This window comes from Tupaia chinensis, unplaced genomic scaffold, assembly GCF_000334495.1.
Source record: "Tupaia chinensis unplaced genomic scaffold, TupChi_1.0 Scaffold000634_1, whole genome shotgun sequence".
NCBI lineage: Eukaryota > Metazoa > Chordata > Mammalia > Scandentia > Tupaiidae > Tupaia > Tupaia belangeri.
This window is the reverse complement of record NW_006160154.1, coordinates 5,229,531-5,251,034: the sequence shown is the minus strand read 5'-3', so window position 1 is coordinate 5,251,034 and position 21,504 is coordinate 5,229,531. Positions and strand designations below refer to the sequence as shown.

The following is a 21,504-nucleotide window of genomic DNA, read 5'->3' as shown; positions in this document are numbered from 1 at the left end:
GAGTTTAAGCCACCAGGTCCAGGACTTGAACCACTGTCAACTACATGGGAGTCCAGCAACATAGCCATTACACCAACTGCTAGTCCCAGTTTTAAAAATTTTTCTATAGGGCATTTGTACTTGCCAGAGAGAGATGGGGGCAGGGAGAGGGAGAGAAAGAGAGAAAGCAAGCTGCCAGGTCCAGTACTCAAACTATGTCAGCCATGTAGGTGTTTAGCACCTGAACCACTATGCCACCTACTGGCCAGGTTAAATTTTTTTTTTTTTTGGAGAGAATTTTGCTATCGGGTACGTGAACACTCACCAGAGACACAGAGAGACAGAAAGCGAGAAATCACCTGCTGGGTGGATGGCCACACCATAAGCCCTTCTCCTCCAATCTCCTCCTGGGATCTTGGGCATGCCCTGCATGAGTTTTAAGCCGCTGGGCCCAGGACTAGAACCACAGGTGACTCTGTGGGAGACCAGTGATGTAACCATTACACCATCTACTGGTCCTAAAATTCCTTTTTAAAAGTGGTTTTTGAAAAATGTATTTCTGGGGCCAGTAGATGGTAGCCCACATGGCCGACCACAGTTCGAGGCCTGGACCCAGTGGCTTGAAAATCTCACTGGGCAAGTGTGCATGTATGCCTAAGATCCCAAGAGAAGGAATTGAGGCGTGGCCATCACCCTGGGGGGTGATTTCACACCTTCCCTCTCACTAGTTCTGTGTCTCTTTCTCTCTCTTTGGCTAGCAAATGTGGCCCTAAGGCAAAAACCTTGTTAAAAAAAAGAGTATTTCTCCCATGAGCAAGAGAGACAGAGACAGAGAGATACCCACCTTCGGCAGATTCCAATGGTGCTATCTACCCCTAGCCTCAGCCAGTCCTGGATCATGGGCACACGCAAGCCCATGTGTTCAGGGAGGTCACTGGATAGGAATCTGGAACCTACCCATGGGGATCTACTTTTGCAGAATGTTGTATTAATTACTGATGCACCTCCATCTGGCCTCTAAAATGTTAAAATTTTTGACTAAAAGAATTGAGAGTTTCAATCACAGCAGTATTTCTGTTTATAAAGGTTAAAAAATATTCGTCACTGCAGGAAAGAGAAGAATATGCATGTTTTAGCTATCTCCCGGGTTATCTTATTACAACCTCACCACAATCCTCTGAGGTAATTAGGGTGACTGACATCATTTTGACTTCACTGATTAGAAAATTAATGCAGGTTAAGTGATTTGCCGAAGGTTACACAGCTCTCGCTGGGGCACGAACCCAGTCTTCTGACTTTTGAGTAGAGGTCAAATAAGATGGCCTCTCCTCAGACACTCCTATAGTCAACGGGCTTTGGGAACGCCTGAGGAAAATACAAGCCTATTTCCTGACTTAGTTTTAGATCACATTTTCCCCATCTGTCTAATCTGGTGCCGGACTTCAGCAGGCAACTTTGAGGAAGGTGGTTGAGTACAGAAACTTTGTCAGCTTCTACCTTTAGGTTGACATTGGGGACTCGCATGGTGAAGCTTATAGCGCATGGTTATGCTATTGGGGAAAATGACATGGTCTCCTACGGAAAAACGTCACGTACTTTCCATAATGGAGGACTTTGGTGTTAACCAGGAGAGACATAACCTGGGTTTTAATTGATCATAGCTTATTTTGGGCTTAGGTATATGGAAAAGCAGGGTGCCCTGGAATGTTGCATATGCTCTGGAGAGTCTGTACGCAGATGACTTCTTTGATTTCAAAACTTCCACTGGGACTTCCTGACTCAGGGTCTGGTTGAGTTTCACATACCATCGGATCATGAGGTGCTTTGGGGAAGATAAAGACTCTTTGACAGTGGAGAACAACTCTTTAATTCTACAGCCCTTTCTTTTCTTTACCCTCAGGGAGAACCTGTATTCTCTCCCACGAGAAAAACTCCAAATATGATGGATAAGACAAAGAAATATTTAATAAAATTAGTTTAGGAAACGCCAGCAAAAACAATGCATCTTTTCAACAGTTGAAGATGCTATGAATAGACAGAATGTTTCGTGTGTTGAATCTATCTCTAGCCCTTGGGAGAGAAATACCATTTGCCACTAGCACTAGGTTTAAGTCTAGAGCTTCAAAGAACTATGTTCATTTGCCAAAAATCTATCATCTAGTGCTCAACTACCCCCCCAAAACAAAAAGGTTTGTAGAAATGGCTGAAAACATTCTTAAAGTACCAATTTTTAAAAAGGCGTGTTTTCCCATAAAATCTCTCATTCTTATGCATTCACTAACCTGCAACCAAAGCGATGGGCAAGGCTTGGACGCATTTCAGTAGTCCCCAAACACGAGCCAGTTCCTTTTACGGACTGCACCTGAGCACAGTTCCATCTCTCTTTTTTTAAAAAATGTTTATTTATTTTATTTCTTTTATGATTGAGAGTATATCCATGCAAGAGAGAGAAAGACACACACACACACACATACACACACACACACCCTCAATGGAATCTAGTCACACCATTATGCCCTTCTCCCAGCCCTTCAGCCAGTCAAGATCCTGGGTATACATGCACCCAGCAAGTTACAGGTTGCCTGGGGATTCAAACTGCAGTCAGCCATGGCTTCCAGCACTATAGATCATTATGCCATAGACGGCCACAGGGGCTGAGCCCCACTCTCCCATTATGACAGCATATAATTCCTCCTAGGTTGGTAAAAAAAGCCTTTCCGAGACTTCAGACTAGTCTTAGCTACTCTCTACCCAAGTGATTCTTCAAATGCGTAACCTGTTTTTCAGTACACTGAAGCACCTACCTGTTTAAGGACTGCTTGGACTTCGGATCAGTTTTCCATCATGGGAATCCCCTTTGTCTGTCTGTCTGAGTCTTGGGAATCCCCTTTCTCAGTCTTTGTCTCGCTCCTGCAGTCAGTTAGTATTCACTACTCAACACATTCACAAGGATGCAAGACTACATATTTCATTGATAAATGTACACTTTACTGTGCACCCATAGCAGTATTCAGAATACATAAAAACAATTATGCTGCATTTATATTGCTGTGTGGTAGTGTCCTGTCACTTTTCTGGTGCTAACCTAATGTATGCTTGTTGTAAGGGTAGACCTACATTATTCTAGTGTGGTGTCACACGACAGCTACTGAAAAATGTATACCTTATAGCATCACAACACAACATAAGACATTCACCTTTGAGATCCATGCTTATGGACCAATTTGCTTAGTGACCTAGTTGCAGGGCCAGAACTGTTGTTAAGCGAGGAGTGCCTGTAATTCCCTGCCACTTTGCAGAGAATGAAAAAGCCATGAGTCAAAACAGAGAGTGGCAACCAATAGGTGAAATATAACTACCCTGGGTTATGGCAATAAGTTACAGATGGTTTCCCAATACACTTTCCCCCTTAGTATTCTGCCCTGGAGGGAGAGTAGAGATGACAAACAGCTCTTTAAACTCAGACAGCGGACTACCCACTTGGAAATCCAGCCACGTGAAAACTGCATTAATCCCTCATTCGATGCCTAATGAAAACCATGGCCTCGGCCAGCTATGTCCTATTGCACAGCAACATGATTAGCCTCATGGAAACAAACCAACCAGCAAAAAGGGTGAGATGACATGGTTCAAGTAGTCAAATATTTTTGTACAAAAGTGACACGTGATTTAATATCACTTCTTTACTCTTTGATGGTGGGAACAGCTCGCTACATTTTTACCTCAAAAGACCTTGAAACCACACAGGTTGGCGTGCTCTTGTGAAAATGCCAGCGTGTTAGCGGCTGCCTGATAAGGACAGTCCCTCTGCAGTTCAAAAGTCAAGCTCTGGATGGGAGTAAGAGCTGTCAACCAGCCTAACTCATGCACATTCACAGTAGAGTCGCTGAGGCCAATGTACACAGAAGAGGTGCACCAGAGCAGGGGCTTTCAAAGGAGAGGGCTTTGTTTGCCAGCCACACACCAAATGATCCCCTCTCATCTGCTGTCTCTCTGCTTTACTGTAGAGAAATGCCCACAGCAACTGGTTGCGGCCCCATCAGCTGTGCATAACATTTCCTAAATGACATAGTCATCAGAGAGCACCTACCCTTACCCAGAAGGAAGAGAGCAAGAGGTAGGCATTTTAAGCATGGATGCCTTAACAAATAATTCTCGTTGCAGTGGATACTTTCCTTGTTTCGTTTAATGGAGACCAATCACATTGATTTAGGACATAACATTGATTAGTTTAAATGCACAACGTATCTGTGCTGGGGGATGTTAGTTTTTCTCCACAACAGTCTTCTAGGTTTATTGATGCTCTGTAATTTCCTCTACCACCTGGCTTTCAGAACTGAAAAAAGCATGATATGTGTTTGTTCTCTTTCCTTACACAATGCAAAGGTGTCTTGGAGGACTCTGGGAAGACAGGTCCTTCCTGCTCAGCACCCACTCTCATGGCAGTCCTGGACACCCCAGGGTATATTAGCTGATGGGTTCACCAGGGAATAAGGCAAGCAATGCCACCTCTGAGCTATCTCATGTAAATTAGTTGCTGGACACATATCCAGGCTTGGGTAGACCCAGGAGTTTGTGTTCATTTCTGCAGAGGAAGTGAGGCAGAGAGAACAGCCAGGTGTATGTGCACAGGCCTGCCTCCAAAACTTGGACTCTTGGGGCAGGGACATCAGTGGAAGTCTCTGACCTTTGGTTCTTCTCTTTCCAACCCTGATTCTGTCCCCCATCATCCTCCTGAAAAGGTGAGTGGATATCCCAGAGAAAAGATCCCATCTACTCAGTGCACATCACTCACAAATAGTTGCCCCTTGGACCCAGGGGTGTGTACACTGGCCTGGATTTGGGGAGAGGCCCAAGCACTCCTCTGGGCAGTAGGGTTTTTGGCTGTTTGAGAAAAGGGGTCCCAAGAGCTCAGAGAATGGACTTGAAATGGCCCAATATACTGCAGCTTTCACAGTGTGATGAGGAACACATCCAACCATGCATGGAGGGTCAATGTAGAGGCTCCTTAATGCTCCAGGCTGGGGCAGCACTTTGTCAGGAAGTGCAGCGCAGGTTATGGGTGACTCCCCGGTGGGGGTCTATGGGATAGGCCTGGAGGACCTGGGTGCATATAGTTTCATTTTTTAATTGAGGAGATTTGGACCACAGGATTGCTAAGGTTCTTCCTCAATCCCAACGTATTGGGTCCAACCCAATACATTGGGATTCTATGATCCAGTTTGTCATTGTTGAAGGCTCAATCTCAAACACCAAAAAATGATAATACAAAAGAATAGAAAACACAAAAAGTATTCAAACAAGTATAAAGATCTTCAGCATCAGTCTCTTTAGTTTAAAGAGATACTTGATGAGAGACTCTGGTTCACTGACAATCTGCTCAATAGTGGTGCTAAATTTGTCTTTCACAGGTAGCCACTTATCAACTAACCAGAGTATAATCATACACTTACTACTGAAGCTGTAATCAACATAATCAATAGATTGCAAACAACTTACAACAGCTCTGGTGTTCAAAGGGCCACAAACTGTGCACATCTATACTATATATAATGAACACATAACTCATTACAGAAATGTGGATGTCTGGGAATGTCTGAGGATTTAAGTTGACAATTTTCACAATGCTTAAAATTTCAAAGGCCATTTCTTTGGACAGGTGCTTTGATGCGGAATGTTCATCTCCTGATAGATGTTGATGGATGCAGGTAATGCCAGTCTCTCTTGGAGTTTATCATTGTCATAAGACACAGAAAACCCACTTACCTGTGCCTGGAGAAACACTGCTGTTGGCAGCCCTGGAAGGTGAGGCACACTCACAATTAGTGGTACTAACCTGTCCTTTCATATCTGGAGCAATGGGAATGGTGGGCCAGATGGTTGAGTAGATGCCAAAAAACACCAGCCAGATCAGCATGCTTCCCCAGACAGCCAGATGACTGAACTGTGGAAGAGACGAGACACTCAGGCCAGGCTCCTCAGCCTGACTGGGACATCTAGCAAGCTCTGCCTGTGCAGAATCCCCACCTGTCCAACTTCTGCTCTTTATGGAAGTCTTTCTAATTCCCTGTCTCAGAACGTTCAACCAAGAATTCAAGTAACTACTGATCCCAAACTAACTTGAAGATGAAATCTTCAATTTAATCATCTGCAAGTTCTGTAAGTTTTTTTTATACAAAATAAACTCAAAATCTGCTACCTCCTCTCCTGAGATCCCAGCCTAATTCGCGGTCATATACCACTGCATTAATTGCCAGTGTCTCTTAGGCATTTCCTGGTTCCACACTGTTCTCCAAGCCTGTCTCCATTTTTCTTAGCAGAATGTTTATCTATTTATTTATTTTCATCCTCCCTTTTTACGAATGTTTATTTGTTTATATATTTTTAATTACATTTAGTCACCGTAACTTTTTGCGGCTTACAAAATGAATCTTGCCAGCACGAACACTGTATATTAGTCTAGTGGATTACATTACTGGACGCATTACAGCAGCCAGATCATGAGATAAACATGGAGCATTAGTTATAATCCTCAAATGCTGGAAATAAACAAGATGTTTTAAAGCAAGGCACTGATGAAACAGACGATGGAACATCAGTAAAACCTAATACTCTTTAATCATGAACGATGACTGTACAAGTGTATTCTAAAGCATTAAAGATGTGCCTGACGTATCTTTAAGTAGGGAGAGAAAATGGCAAAACTCCATGGTCTATAATGGATCATCTTTTTTTGTTGTTGTTAAGAGAAATCTTTGCTATAGAGTACATATGCTCGCCAAAGAGACAGAGACAGACAGAGAGACAGAGGGACAGAAAGCAAGAAATCACCCCATAGGGGATGACCACGCCGTAATCCCTTCTCCTCCATTCTCCTCTCGGCATCTTGGGCACACATGCACATGGACCTGGCATGAGGTTTAAGCCACTGGGTCTGGGACTCGAACCACAGTTGACTACATGGAGTTCAATGATATAATCATTACACCATCTGCTAGTCTCTATAATGCAGCGTCTTACTAAAACATGGACACACATACACATATATAAAATAAAGTTTGGAATGTTATACAGTAAAGTGTTAACAATGACTATGTCTTGTGGCTAAAATGAAAATTAAAAATATTGTGTCCTCCTATGTTTTCCACATTTGCGTATGCAAATGTGTATAAGAGAGAGAGATCTTTATTTTTTTCAATGAGCATTTGAAATGAGCTGACTGTTAGTAGCTTAGAGCTGTAGTAAGTGCCAAGCAAATGAATCACCAGGAAACTTTGGACTGCAAATTTGTCCCGATAAAGATCAAACCACAATTTTTACATACAAAATTTAAAACAAAAGAGCTAGATAACCCTGATTGTTTTCCTAAGACTTAAAAAGAATTTATAGCATTAAAAAACAACACAAACAAACAAAAAATAAAGACAAAAAAACTATGGTAGATAAAGAAACAATTCCAGAAAACTTACTTTAGTCCAAGCTGTAGTCTCCAAACCAGCTTTCAGACAAACAGTAACAACAACATACTGTGAAAAGAAAGGGTTTGAGAAAGCATATTAATCTCAGTGAGTTGTTTTCACTTTCCCTGAGAAAGCTCCTGTCTCCTAGAGCTATTTCTTCCAAGGGACTATTTTGTTGGTTTGTTTTGTTTTGTTTTTGAGAGGTTTTTGCTATAGGGCACGTGCGCTCACTGGAAAGACAGAGAGAGACAGAGAGATAGAAAGTGAGAAATCACCCCCCAGGGAGGATGGCTATGCTGCAATCCCTTCTCCTCCATTCTCCTCTCAGGATCTTGAGCACGCATGCACACACACCCAGCGTGAGTTTAAGTCACTGGGTCCAGGACTCGAACTGTGTTCAACTACATGGGAGTTCAGCAACATAGCCATTATGCTAACTGCTGGTCCTGCAAGGGACTATTTTTTGAAAATACCATCTTATTAGCTGACTCTTTAGGAGTTATTTTTAGGGAACAGCCAGACAGATTTACTTCCCAAAAAGCTCTCTTTCCAGTGATCATCTTCTCACAAATAAGAGTTTTATCCTTTTCTTGGATGATTTGGGAGAAATCACCTTCCTGAGTGTTGTTTTCTTTTATAGGTAGATATGAAATGGTTATCTGAAGAATGACAGAATTGGGACCAGCAGTTGGCGTAATGGCTATGTCGCTGGACTCCCATGTAGTCGACCGCAGTTCGAGTCCCAGACCCAATGGATTAAACTCATGCCAGGCGCGTGTGCGTGCGTGCCTAAGATCTCAAGAGGAGAATGGAGGAGAAAGGATTGCAGCATGGCCAATCCCCTATGGGGTGATTTCGCACTTTCTGTCTCTCTGTCTCTCTCTGTCTTTCTGGCAAGCCCACGTGCTCTATAGCAAAAATCCTCTCCCCCCCAAAAAAAACTTTTTTTAAATAATGACAAAATCTGTTAGTTACTTAGCTGGAAACCTGATAATCTTCAAAAACTATGATGTAAACATGTCATAGCCATTCCAAATATTAAGGCACCTATAATAGATCATTCAAAGATTTCAAGTAAATAATAATAATGAAGAGGGCCTTATAGAAAGGATTTAGAGATACACAATCCACACATGTTCCATTTAAGAGTGGCTCAATAAACCGATAAACTTACTGTGTAAACAATATTTCCAACAAATAAATAATCTGTGGCGTGGCCACTGGCCAATGCGGTATCTGAAAAATAAAGAAGATACTGTTAATTTCTAAGAAGCTGAGCATAGCAGTTAATTTTACTTAGAAATAAAAATGGATCTTTAGAAACATCTATCAAAATGTAAAAGCAGTTCTTTTTTTGTTTGTTTGTTTTAGATTTTAGTCATAGGGCATGTACACTTGGTGGAGAGACACAGAGAGAGACGGAAAGTGAGAAATCACCCCTGGGCAGGAAGGGTGGCCATGCCACAACCCCTTCTCCTCCATTCACCTATAGGGATTTGCACACCTAATGGCATGTTTTTCAAGCCACTGGGCCTGGGACTTGAACTGTGGAGTTGGCCATGTGGGATCTAGTGCTTTAACTATCATGCTACATGCTGGCCCAAGGATTTCAAAATTACATTGCCTATGATTCAAATGCTTCCATCTCTCTTTCTTTCTTTCTTTGTCAGTAAACATGTAGGATCACCAGAGAGAGAGAGAGACAAAGAGAAGGATAGGCAGAAAGCACTCCATAATGGGCATGGCCACTCTGCAATAGATCCTCTTCCATTTCTCCAACCCATCAGGATTTGGGGTACACCCACACATATCCCATGTGTTTTTCAGCTCCTAGAACCAGTATTCAAACCACAGGGTCAGCCATGTGGGATGTAGCTCCCTTAACCTCTAGGCCAGGGGGTTTGCCTAGCTCCTTCTTTTTCTAACTATGAATACTTTTTATCTTTTCTTCTCTCTAAATGAAGCAAACAAACAAACAAAAAATCAAGTTTCATAACAAATCAAACAACCAGAACTTGATCTGCAATGATCTTTACTAGGTCACTAGCAGATTGCTGGGAAAGTCATGACGTATATTTCTATGTTTTTCTATGCAAATATGCATCATGACTCTCCCAATGACCCAATAATAGATTAAAATATCTTTTCTTTTTATTTTTTTAAAGAAAAGGGATAAGAACATATTGACCAGTCATTAAGTGCCAGCATTAGAACTTTTTCAAGTGTGCACCTCTTTCAGCTCACTGATTTTCCCATCTGCTCATTGAAGAATCTCACTTTCATTAAAGAATTCAGATCTATTTCTTTTCTTTTCTTTCTTTCTTTCTTTTTTTTTTTTTTTGGAGAGGTTTTTGCTATAGGGCGCATGTGCTCGCCAGAAAGGCAGAGAGAGGCAGAGAGACAGAAAGCAAGAAATCACCCCCCAGGGGGGATGGCCACACCACAATCCCTTCTCCTCCATTCTCCTCTCAGGATCTTGGGCACACACAACACGCATCTGCTGTGAGTTTAAACCATTGGGTCCGGGACTCTAACTGCAGTTGACTACATGGGAGTCCAGCAACATAGCCATTACGTCAACTGCTGGTGCCTGGATCTATTTATTTTCTCAAAACAGCGTAATGATCTAGTCAAGTCATAGGTGAGAGACCTGGTGATTGAGAGTCCCTGAATTGAGCTCTAGGGCAGGTACCATCTCCTGATTGCACATAGGTCAATTTATGGATAAGGGAGGTGACATTGTGGGATGCGTTAGGCATGGGCCTAAACTGAGGGGCTGCTGGGAAACATGAGTCACACTGAGCGAACAGAGAGAGCTGGGCACTGACTTAAGAAGGAACGATCTCGAAGGTTAAGAGAGAGGTGGTAAGGAGGCTACAGGCATAGACGGGACTTTGCTAAGTGAGAAGGAAGTGAAAAAGTTAAAAAAGTACGGGAGAGGCTAATAAACCTCAAGACGGCAACAAATGAATATACTCAATATACTCGCAGGAAGCTATTCAAAACTCTAGGAGTTCCCTTTGCAGTCACCGGCCCTAAGATTATTGAAACGATAAATGCAACACTTTCAAAGGCATGTCTCAGTAAAGAAACACTTGAGATTCAACAGGAGACCATTTCTTTAATTCTAACATAGATTACAGCCTTGAAAGGAGAAATATAATTCTCGTATGTACTCAATAAATATTTGATTGACGTTTACCTTATGCCAGGTACTATTATGGAACTGGGAAGAGAAGGTCTTTGTATTCACAGAGCTTCACTATAGTGAGGGAGACAGACCATAAATAAACAAACAAAAAGACGATAAATGTCAGGCATAGCTCTACACGGTACAGTAATAGGAAACAGAGTGTCAGAGGCTGCTATTCTAAACTCAGAACTCAGGGAAAATCATTCCAAAGAGTTGAACATTTGAGGAGATCTGAACGGAATGAGTGAGTTGAATGAATATCTAGAAATAATGTATTGGGATCACCAGATGGTATAGTGGTTACTTCGCTGGACTCCCATGTAATCGACAGTGCTTTGAGTCTCAGACCAGATGACTTAAACGCATAGTAAATGAATGTAAATAAATAAATAAATATAAATTTTAAAAATTTGAAAACAAAACAAAACAAAACAAAAAAACCTCATGCCAGGCGTGTGTGCATGCATGCCCAAAATCCCAAGAGGAGAATGGAGGAGAAGGAAATACAGCATGGCTATCCCCCTGGGGGGGGGGATGATTTCTCACTTTCTGTCTCTCTGCCTCTCCAGCAAGTGCACACACTCTATATCGAAAATCGCTCTTAAAAAAAAAAAAAGAAGAAGAAGAAAGAAAGAAAGCATGTATTCCATGTAGACAGTAAAAAAAGAAGAGTCTGAATACAGTTAACACTTGATGAGTTGAAAGACCACTGTAATCTCCAGTCTGGCTGGAGACACAGGGAGAAGGAAAAAGAGAATGTTCAGTCAAAGCAGAAGAGTTCTGATTTCTCTGTAACTTGTAATGGACGACCACTGGGGGATTCCGAGCTGGGCACAAAATAGCATAGGTTACATGCTTAGGAGGAATAGCCAATAGTACAGCTTTTACAGGAAGACAGAACACAAAGCTAATTGGAAATGACAATAATAACCCATGGAGGAGGGCGATACTGGTGATGCCAAAGCCGTGCAGTTCCATGGGGTAACCAGTTGCTCCATTTATTAATTTACGTTTAAATTAATAAAATTTTAAAAGTAAAATTAAATAAAATTTTACAAACACTTTGGAAACTAAAAGGCATTTGCTCAAAAGGTGACCCAAAATTACCCAACAATTTCATTCCTTACATATATAATCAAGAGAAATAAATGCATATGAATGAAACTCAAGAAAACTTGTATATGACAGCATTAGTTATAAGTATTCATGATGGTCTGAAACAACTAATTGCATTATGTGTTATTTATAATAGCCTATGTACAACCAGCTGTCTATCAACTGGGGAGTGGAAAATTAAAGTGTGGTATGTCAATGTGATAGGATATCACTAGGCAACACAAAGGAATGACACAGTGATACATGCTATGGCATGGATGAACCTTGAAAATCTTATGCTAAGTGAAAGGAGCCAGAGACAAAAGGCTATATATATTGAATTGGTACAAAGTTGTATTTGGACAAAAGATGCAGAATAAGCAAATCTGTAGGGACAGTACAGATCAGTGGTTGCCTCAGGCTCGAGGTGTTTGGGGGAAATGGAAGGAGACTGCTTATGGGTATGAAGTTTCTTTTGGGGGAAATGAAAACATCTGAAAATTGATTATTATGTGGTTTGCATAACTCTATGACTATATTAAAAACCATAAAAGTTTACACTTTAAATGAGTGAATTGTATGGTACATAAATTATATCTCAATAAATCTTCCATATTGGCAGAAGGTGCATGAAGTCATGAGAGAGAGAGGGAGAGAGAGAGAGAGAGAGAGAGAGAGAGAGAGAACACGCACTCCCAATGGGGTATGGCCACATCTCTTCTCCATTTCTCTCTCTCAGGATTTTGGGCATGCACGCATACACACTCGGTGTGACTCTAAAGCTTCCAGGGTTGGCATTTGGACCGAAGTCTGCCATGTGGGATTCAGTTTCCTTAACAATGAGGCTACAGAGCAGGCCCTTAATAATTTGTTGTGTTTTTTTATTTTGGGGGTGGGTGGGTAGAGGACACATGCACTTACCAGAGAGAAAGGGAATCATACAGAGAAAGGGAAAGTGAGAAATCACCTCCCATGGGGGGTGGCCGTGTCACAACCCCTTCTCTTCCATCCCTCCCTCCTCTCAGGTGTTTGGGCATGCACAAGCACCCATCATGGTTATTATGCTGCCAGATCTAGGACTTGAACCTGCAGTCAGCCATGTAGCATCCAGTTTCCTTAACCATGACCCCACTGGGCTGGCCCAATAAATTATTCAAATTTAAAATTTATAAATCAGTTCCTCAGTTGCACTAGTTGCACTTTAGCTGCTCAACAGATGTATATGTTAGTGGCTCAATAAACACAGGTTGGTGGCTACGCTTCCAACCCTGCAGAAAGTCCTACCAGGTGCTCCAGGGCCAGAGGGGGTCTCATCAGAGGGGGAAAAAGTGGAAGAAACTGGCATATATTCTGAAGGCAGAAATGATAAGATTTGCCCGTGATTTGGATCTGGAATAGACAAGAACATGAGGAATCGAGAGTGTTACCAATGTTCTGTGCCTGAGCACCTTTGTAAACAGTGTGTCCATGCTGCCACGATACTCCTACCTCAGTCTCCCACGTAGCCGGGACCAAAGGCACTCACCACCATGTCTTGTTTTTAGTGTGCACGTATGAACCTGGGGCCTCCAGATGGCCTCAGTTTGCCAAGCAGCAGTGTCTAGTGCATGTTCTCGCAAAGGACCTTCGAGTGATCAATATTTTAAGTGTAAACCAAGAAAAACAGATCGCAATGGAACATGACTATATTATAAGAAAAAGAAAAAGGATATTTAGAAAAGTGAGGTGGTGAGAAGGAATTAGGGATAGTGGGGAAAAATTTTAAAAACCTAGTAATGACAAAAGACAGTTATCCAGTCCTGATCTCTGTTCCAGCTCTACAGTTATTTAGTTTATAAAAGAGCTTATGTTTGGGGTCAGCAGGTGGTGTGGTGGTTACGGCACTGGACTCCCACATTGCTGCCCATAGTTCAAGTCTTGGATTCAGCAGCTTGGAACTCACAATGGACGCACATGCATGAATGCTCAGAATCCCAGGAGGAGAAGGGATTGTGGTGTGGCCATTCCTTCTGTGGGGATGGGGGGTGATTTTTCTCTTTTCCTCTCACTGTCTCTCTCTGTCTCTCCAGAACATACATGCACCCTATGGCAAACAACCAAATACATATATACATGTAGGTTCTGGCCCCTGGCAGTACCACACTGGTACTTGCTACACTGGTAGACAGGCTACTTGGCAGGCAGGCTGAGGCCACATGAGAGGCCTGGTTTGATCCCCAGCCCACCCTAAAAAGTCCAGTGCGATGCTGTACACCTGCAGTCCTAGCTGTTGAGGAGGCTGAAGCAGGAGGATTGCAAGCTCCTGTCCAGCATGGGCAAGACAGTGAAGCCCTGTCTGAATAAGAAACGTATTTGGTTCTGAGTCTCAGTTCTCTCAGCTATAAAATGGGGGTTTATTTCAGATGCAGATGATAATGAATGAATGGCTTCTAAGTGCTCTTCAGAGAGGAACTTCTATGATACTAAGATCCAGGTTCTTAGCAGCTACATCAGCACCATGCATTTCAAGGCAGAAATGGGAGTCTCAGATCTTCCTCCTCATTTCCGCTCAGCATGTGTTTCCCAGGCTCAGTCTCATCGGATGAGTTCGTGAATGGAGAGCAGCCATTTAAATTGAGAAGAGTGAGTGATCTGCCTGCCTGACTTCACCTGCATGAAGCCCTAAGGGAGCCTACGGCAAACTCATATCGGAAGGGCTGAGACTAAGCTGCACACCCAAGTGTGCAGTTGTGGTTGGACAACCTCAAACATTTCCTCTTAGTACCAATGTTTGCAATGCTAGTTGATACACAGACTAAAAGAAATTAAACAAACATTGCATTTGCCTAATATTAAGGGTTAGACTGTGTTTCACATTTTATGGCTATAGACATAATAAATAGAAATTGCTAGACAGTATAAGACATTCTCTGTTGAAAACATATACCCTGTAGGAATAGTTATAGGACAAATATAATTCTACCACATATGAACATATGAGGAAGCCAAAAATTCATGAAAATGGAATTAAAGTATGTATTTATTTTGATACAAAAGTTTTGAAATTCGAACATGATTTTCTGATACATATTTCCACGAACTTTTTGATAAGCCCTCATCTCAGCTCCTTTAAGGCTTGAACAACTGTAGGAGATAGAATTAGGATCTGCACATTTCCTCCCCGCAGATGAAGAAACTGGAACTGCAGTTAAGTAACATATTCAAGGTCACGTAGTTAGTTTCTTTTGGGGGGAAAGAAAGAATCATTTCATTTAATTTGTTGTTATTATTTTTTTAGTTCACTAGAGAGATATGGAGTGAGAGAGAAAGAGAGAAAACAAGAAAGCAAGCCATGAGGTCTGGGACTCCAACTGCAGTTGGCCATGTGGGAGTCCAGCACCTTAACTACCATGCCACCTGCTGGCCCTGGAGCTGTACAATTTTGTAAACAAGAGTTTGTTTTCATGAATTGAGTTATAAAAATGGATCCCAGGGACCAGCAGTTAGCGTAATGGCTATGTCGCTGGACTCCCATGTAGTCGATTGTGGTTTGAGTCCCGGACCCGGTGGCTTAAAACTCACGCCAGGCATGTGTGCGTGTGTGCCCAAGATCCCGAGAGGAGAATGGAAGAGAAGGGATTGCGATGTGGCCATCCCCCCTGGGGGGTGATTTCTTGCTTTCTGTCTCTCTGTCTCTCTCCATCTGGTGAGCGCATGCACCCTATGGCAAAAACCTTTCCAAAAAAAAAAAAAGGATCCCAAAGAATGAAAGGAGATAATTTGAAGAGGGAAAATCATTAGAGTAAGAAGTACTCTTTGGAAATATCAAAGCTAAGGGGAAGAAAATCTCTAGGAGGGCATAAAGGTGGACAGAAAATCAGGTTCATAGACAAAGTACTAACCCACATAAGAAAAAACACACAGCAAACTCTAGGGGCACAGAAACAGGCCCTAAGATCTGAGCTTTATTCTTTTTTTTTTCTTTTTTTTTTGAGAGGTTTTTGCTATAGGGTGTGTGTGCTCGCCAGACAGAGAGAGAGACAGAGAGATAGAAAGCGAGAAATCACCCCCCAGGGGGATGGCCACACCACAATCCCTTCTCCATCCTCCTCTCGGGATCTTGGGCACGCACGCACATGCGCCCGGCGTGAGTTTTAAGCCACCGGGTCCGGGACACGAACCGCGGTCGACTACGTGGGAGTCCAGCGACATAGCCATTACGCTAACTGCTGGTCCCAGATCTGAGCTTTATTCTGAATCATGTGTGTGGGTCCTGGCTAACTTGGACTTGGCATTTCCGATGTTTTGCCAGATCATTCTGCTGGGGGAGCTGTCCTGTATCCTGTAGGACTTTGACAGCATCCCTGACCTCTACCCACAAATGCCAGTAGCCCTCTTCCAGTAATGACAACCACAGATATCTCTAGACAATGCTATGTGTTCCCTGGAGGCAGGACGAAATCATCTGCAAGAAGGAAAGACAGAACTACTGCACTAGCAGGAGTAGAGAGAAGCTGAAAGTGTATATAGAGTATGCTGTGGAATAAGGCTGTCTAATGCTAAAGGGAAACCTCAGTTCTCCAATCAGGCTAAGGAGGGGAGAGCCTGGAGGGACCTCCAAGTGCACAGGATCAGGAGAGAGACCCAAGTGAATCTTCAGTAAAAACTGGTGCGACTCACAAAGGGGGCACCCTTTATAAGGGCGTGATCTCCCATCACCTGGGTGCTGAGTGCTAGTGATGGAGAGAGCCATTCCATGGAGAAACAGCCTTAAGATCATGGGACACGGCTCTGGCAATCTGGCACGAGCAGAAGAAATAGCCAGGAAAAGCTGAAGGGCATTTCCAAAGGGAGCTTCTAGAGTTTCATGATGCATTCATTTCTAACTCGTCTTGATAGTGAACCCCACTGGCGTTGAATGCAAGTTTACACTGGTAATTGGAGCATTAAGCTTTTTGAGAAGGTCGGAAAAACCTAGTATTTCAGGTCATCGTTTTGGAGAGACAACACAACATCACGTTTCAGTTTCTAGGTTAGAGTATCTCCTTCCCCAGTCAAAGCTACTGTCACGATTTATCATTTCTCCCAAACCAACTCGAGGTTCTGGGACACATCAAAAGCCTCCGAAAAGGTAGCATCTCCAGACAAGTCGCTGCCGTCACCCTACACGTCCCACGAAGGAAATTCCCAAGGAACCAATGCCTCCACTTCAACTGCCGGAGAGGCAAACCTTGTGGGCCTCACCCCCTAAAACCCGCCAACAAGCTACCCTTGAAGAAAAAAAGTTGTAAGAACATGTTTGTGGATGAAACATTAATAAGCTACAGTTTGCTAATAATGTAAGGCTGGAGAAGCCCCATTCGATTGTCCAGTTTTATTTCCGAATATTTTGCTTACAAAATATTTCTTCCCATTTCACTTCCTCTTAGCAGCACTGTCACGAATCGACCATCCCTCTCAGGAAAAGTTCTTTTCTGTCATGTCACTGCATTTGTTAACATTGTAGTCAGATATTTAACATCTCATGTGAATTTTTTAAAAATAAGAGTGGCGGGGCCCCAAACCTAGGTGACTAGATGAATTCTGCAAACCAGGCTTTAAGACATTATTTCCTCACCATCTGTTTGAGCTGTAGGGAGACTATTATTTTTGAGAAAGCAGCATGGGATATAGATGGATGATTGGGGGCACCGAGAGGAGAAAGGACATTTCAGGCAAAAGGTAAATCAGCTCCCAGAGAGCATGGAGGGGCACTCAGGGGGAAACGGGGGCAGCTGCGGCAGAGGTGGAGCCATCACAGTGAGCCAGAACTGGGAGGGCAGCAGGTCACACCAGGCAAAGCTCTAAAAAATGGTCCTTGTTAAAGAAATGACTAACAGGGCACGTGGAGAGATGTGATCTCACCAAGCCTTTGTTTTTCCATCTTAACCAGCAGGGAGCTGAGCACTTCCTCACAGAAACCCATCATTAACACACAAAGGCTGAACAGAGCAGGGGAGAAAGGTAAGGAGATTAGCCTCTCCATTGCATCAGAACAACTGGCACTTGGCTGAGCAGGTCTGCGATCAGTCAGCCTTGTGCAAATCCAGGAGAAATCCACCCTTGGATGAGGGCTGAGAAAAGAGGGCATTACCTTCCTGCAAGGCCAGGGGCACTTCCCACAGAGCCAAGAAAAAAAGAGTAGGACAACTTCCCAGGTGCTTGGTTTGATAACACAATCACATTTAGAATGATCTGTGATTGCACGTGTTGTGAAATCCCATATAATAATGGTGTTTATCATAGAGAGGGCTGTAGGATCCACTCACCCAAGGTGGCAGTTAAGCCTGTTCTTTCAGATTCAAATAATTTGCAAATTTTGGTTGGGCCTAGGGACTGACATTATGTAGGATTAGCCAAAGGAGGTCTGGAAACACACTAAAAGTGAACAACTGGGACAAAACCACACAGGCCCTCCACACCGGGTAGTAACACCTCAAAAATGTTGCATGCAAAAACCTCTTTGAAAATACTTGTGGGAAAAGCCACGATTTGTAAGAAAAGTATGTCTCACTTTTTAAACAGACAGAATGATCAAGGCACTTATTTCAGACTATTCCAAAGGGCTAGGTTGATGACATTTTATAGAGATGCCATTCCAATTAAATGCTCATTAAAAACATTCCATCCCTGTCCCCGCAAAACCACAAAATGTATTCAGAAGTGGGTCTGACAAAAGGCAAGTCCTAAAGACACAGTTACAACATGGTACGATAGTGTCAGAAAAGCTGGGGCTTACTAATCCTGAAAACAGACGATGTGAGTTCTCTGTGTATTTTTAATGTAGCAAGAGTAGGTGGAATGGCTGCATTGAAAATTGCAGGCGTCTCCCTCACCAAGACTCCGCAGGGAGAATTAAGGTGGAGGTGGCACCGTGCCCTTGACATCAAAGCATTTGCCAAGACATTTTCATTGGAGGGAAGATGCCAAGTTTCTCCTGCTTTCCCTCCCTCACCCTTTTGCCTCAAGAATTTCCAGCAGCACTATTCCAGAGCAGCTGGATTCCAGAATATTAACTGAGCCGGCCCCTTCTCCCCGCCTCGCTCTCTGGGCCTCTCAAGACTCCAGCAGTTGGAGGAGGCACAGCTTCACCTACTACTCAATTTTTATCGGGAGTGAAAAGCTCCATGCTTCTTCTGATAGCTCATTTACAAATAAACTTTGAGAACTTAACCCGCCTATCTGCTTGCAGTGCCTGTACTATCGTGGAAACTATTCTTTCTGCTTCCAACACCAGGTATTCATGAAGAGAACTGTATTTTTTCCTTTCTCTGTGCAGAACGGTATTAAGTATTGGAAAGAACGTTATAAAAGGTAGGTTTATACAAGTGTTAGTGATTATAATTACATTCATAACCAGTGTGGGTTAAGTTCCTGGTTATATAAGGCTTTTACTGGATTTTCTCTTCTCTCTATTGCTGTTTCTGCTGGGTGGAATCAAGGACCTGAAACTCGGATTTCGATCTTTTTTTTTTTTTTAATTTTCTTTTTTCTTTTTTCATTTTTGTTTACTGAAAATAGATTTGAGACAGGAAGTAAAAATCATGGAATGTAAACTTGATTTCCAATGCCAAACTGTCACCTCGGGAGGCCACAGACATGGCTCTTCTTCCTGAGTGCACAGCTAAGTGGCAGTCTCCAGCCCCCACCCTCTCCTGACTAGTTCTTGCCAATCAGATGTGAGAGAAATAATGGCTCACTTCCTGCCAGAGCTGGCAGCCAGTGAATGACCTTTCTCCTCACTCCGCATCCCAGGGCTGAGTGGCCTGCAGTGTTGAAGTGTACCAGGGTTTATTTTAGCCAGGTATGGTAAGACACACAGACATGAAAATGACTGTGACAGGCTCACAGACTCCTAGAAACATGTCATGGCACCCAGGCAGTGCCACAGGGAGAAGCACCATTGTAGGCCAGGAGGCAGGAAGGGACAGGGGCAGAGCACAGCACGGAGCCTTGGCTGCAGGAAGTGATGCGGGAGGCAAGGCGGGCACACCAAGGTGAGGGTCGGCTAGTTTGAATAATGTGATCAGACTCTGGGCTACAAGGGCGGTCCCGAATTGTCCAGTACCAGACCCTGGGATCAGTAAGGATACTGGCTCGGCATATGAAAATTTGGTAAAGGGGTTGGCTAGGTTGGTTTGTATACTGCAAGTGCACATGCCGGGAAGTCATCTGCTATTCCCAGAGGGGCAGTTTCTCCTAGATCAAGGCCCTAAATTCCAGAAGTCCAAGAATGGAGAAAAGACGCCCGCCATAGTGGTGCAGCAGTATGATGATGGCCAAGATGCTGAAGCCACCTGGGAAAGTCCCCCATTCATGCCCCAAGGTCCTTCTGTGCACACTTGACACACACACACGTCTGCGATCCTGTTTGGCCGAGGCTAAGGGTGGATGGCAGATGAAAACATCGCTGGAGGTGTTCTCTGTCTCTTTCATGAATAAGTAAAGAAATAATAAGTAAACAAATAATCTTTAAAAAAAAAGAGGGCAGAAAACAAGAAAAATACAGTTAACATACCTATGAACAACACACTCCTCCACTGGAAAGCGACATGAGTGAAAAATAAATCTTCACTAGGCTAAGCCCCTGAGATTTGGGGGCTGTTTGTTACAACCACCATTCCTATTCTAGCTAATACATCTCAATTTGAGTTCCTGCTAAAGGTGCAAGGGTTAAACATGGGAATTGTAGTTCACACTCCTTACCATATCACACTAAACTCAGCTGTTTAAAATACACGAAGTACTGAATTTATTAAAAGAGACACTAGAACATTAAAAGACATCTTAGGTGGCCCTGCAGCACAGCAGTTAAGTGCTGTGTAGAGGGAGCCAGAGCCCACAGTTTGAATCCCACCCTGGAGGCTTGAAAAAACACACAAAGCACATGTGCATGTGCTCACCATCCTAACAGGATGGAGAAACAGGCTGAAAAGAACTGTGGCATGACCAGGACCTGTTGGGGAGTGCTTCTCCCCCCCGCCCCACACGCACACAGAGGCACATGTGCCATCAGGCATAAATTTTTTTTTTAAGAAACGCTTAACTGAGTAATGACACTGGCCCTTTCGAGCCTTTTTCTGTGGCTCAAACACAATCATTATACAGAAATGTTCTTTTTTTCTTTTTTTCATTTCACACAGTCTTTTAATCAGCTTTGTGAAGTCAAAGTAGAAATGTCATTTCTAAAGTCAGGGCTGTATCTTAGCAAGTCATTACTGCACTTAAAACAGAAAAAGAAATCGTTCATTTGAATTTGGTTTTATTTTAAGCTTATGATGTTTGGGTTAGTAACTAGTACTTAGATGTACAAGCTGTACTTCCATTTGTATAAATCTAAAGGCTTCCATGATGTTCTGACTTTCCAGGTCCTAGTGAGCAAGTTCCATTTGCTTCACTTCTGTGCTTCAGGAGTTTTTGAACTCCCACCACACTGTCTTCTCAGCAGGTCTCCCCAGACAATAAAGGCCATGTGGAGTTGCCACGCCCCTTTTTGGTCCATTTAACATCTGATGTCTGTCTTTGAATCCTTTTCATTTATTTTAGACATTTTCCAATCTGCACACAGTATTGTCAGTGACTTTTAAAGAGACATGAAATGTCAGCACCTCGTTTCACATATCTTACCTTAAAATATAGCATTTTGTTGGCTTCTGTCACTGCACATTCTCCGGACAGGTTCAGGACACAGTACAGTCAGCTAGATTAGGAAAGGATTCCTGCAAAACTGGATTCTTCCAGTCCTACCATCCTACCATC

At 43.0% G+C, this 21,504-nt stretch overlaps 1 protein-coding gene across 3 annotated transcripts in view; it reads right to left on the bottom strand.

Annotated features, from left to right (window-relative positions):
• ATP8A2 (ATPase phospholipid transporting 8A2) overlaps positions 1–21,504 on the bottom strand; it is a 693,132-nt gene that overhangs the window by 198,358 nt on the left and 473,270 nt on the right. For all 3 annotated transcript variants that reach the window (XM_006159534.2, XM_006159533.1, XM_006159536.2), the window contains exons 31-33: positions 8,614–8,675; positions 7,449–7,505; positions 5,816–5,923 (exon numbers count right to left, since the gene is read on the bottom strand). In XM_006159534.2, coding sequence (XP_006159596.1) covers positions 5,816–5,923; positions 7,449–7,505; positions 8,614–8,675 — 227 coding nt within the window. The remainder of the gene's footprint in view (positions 1–5,815; positions 5,924–7,448; positions 7,506–8,613; positions 8,676–21,504) is intronic.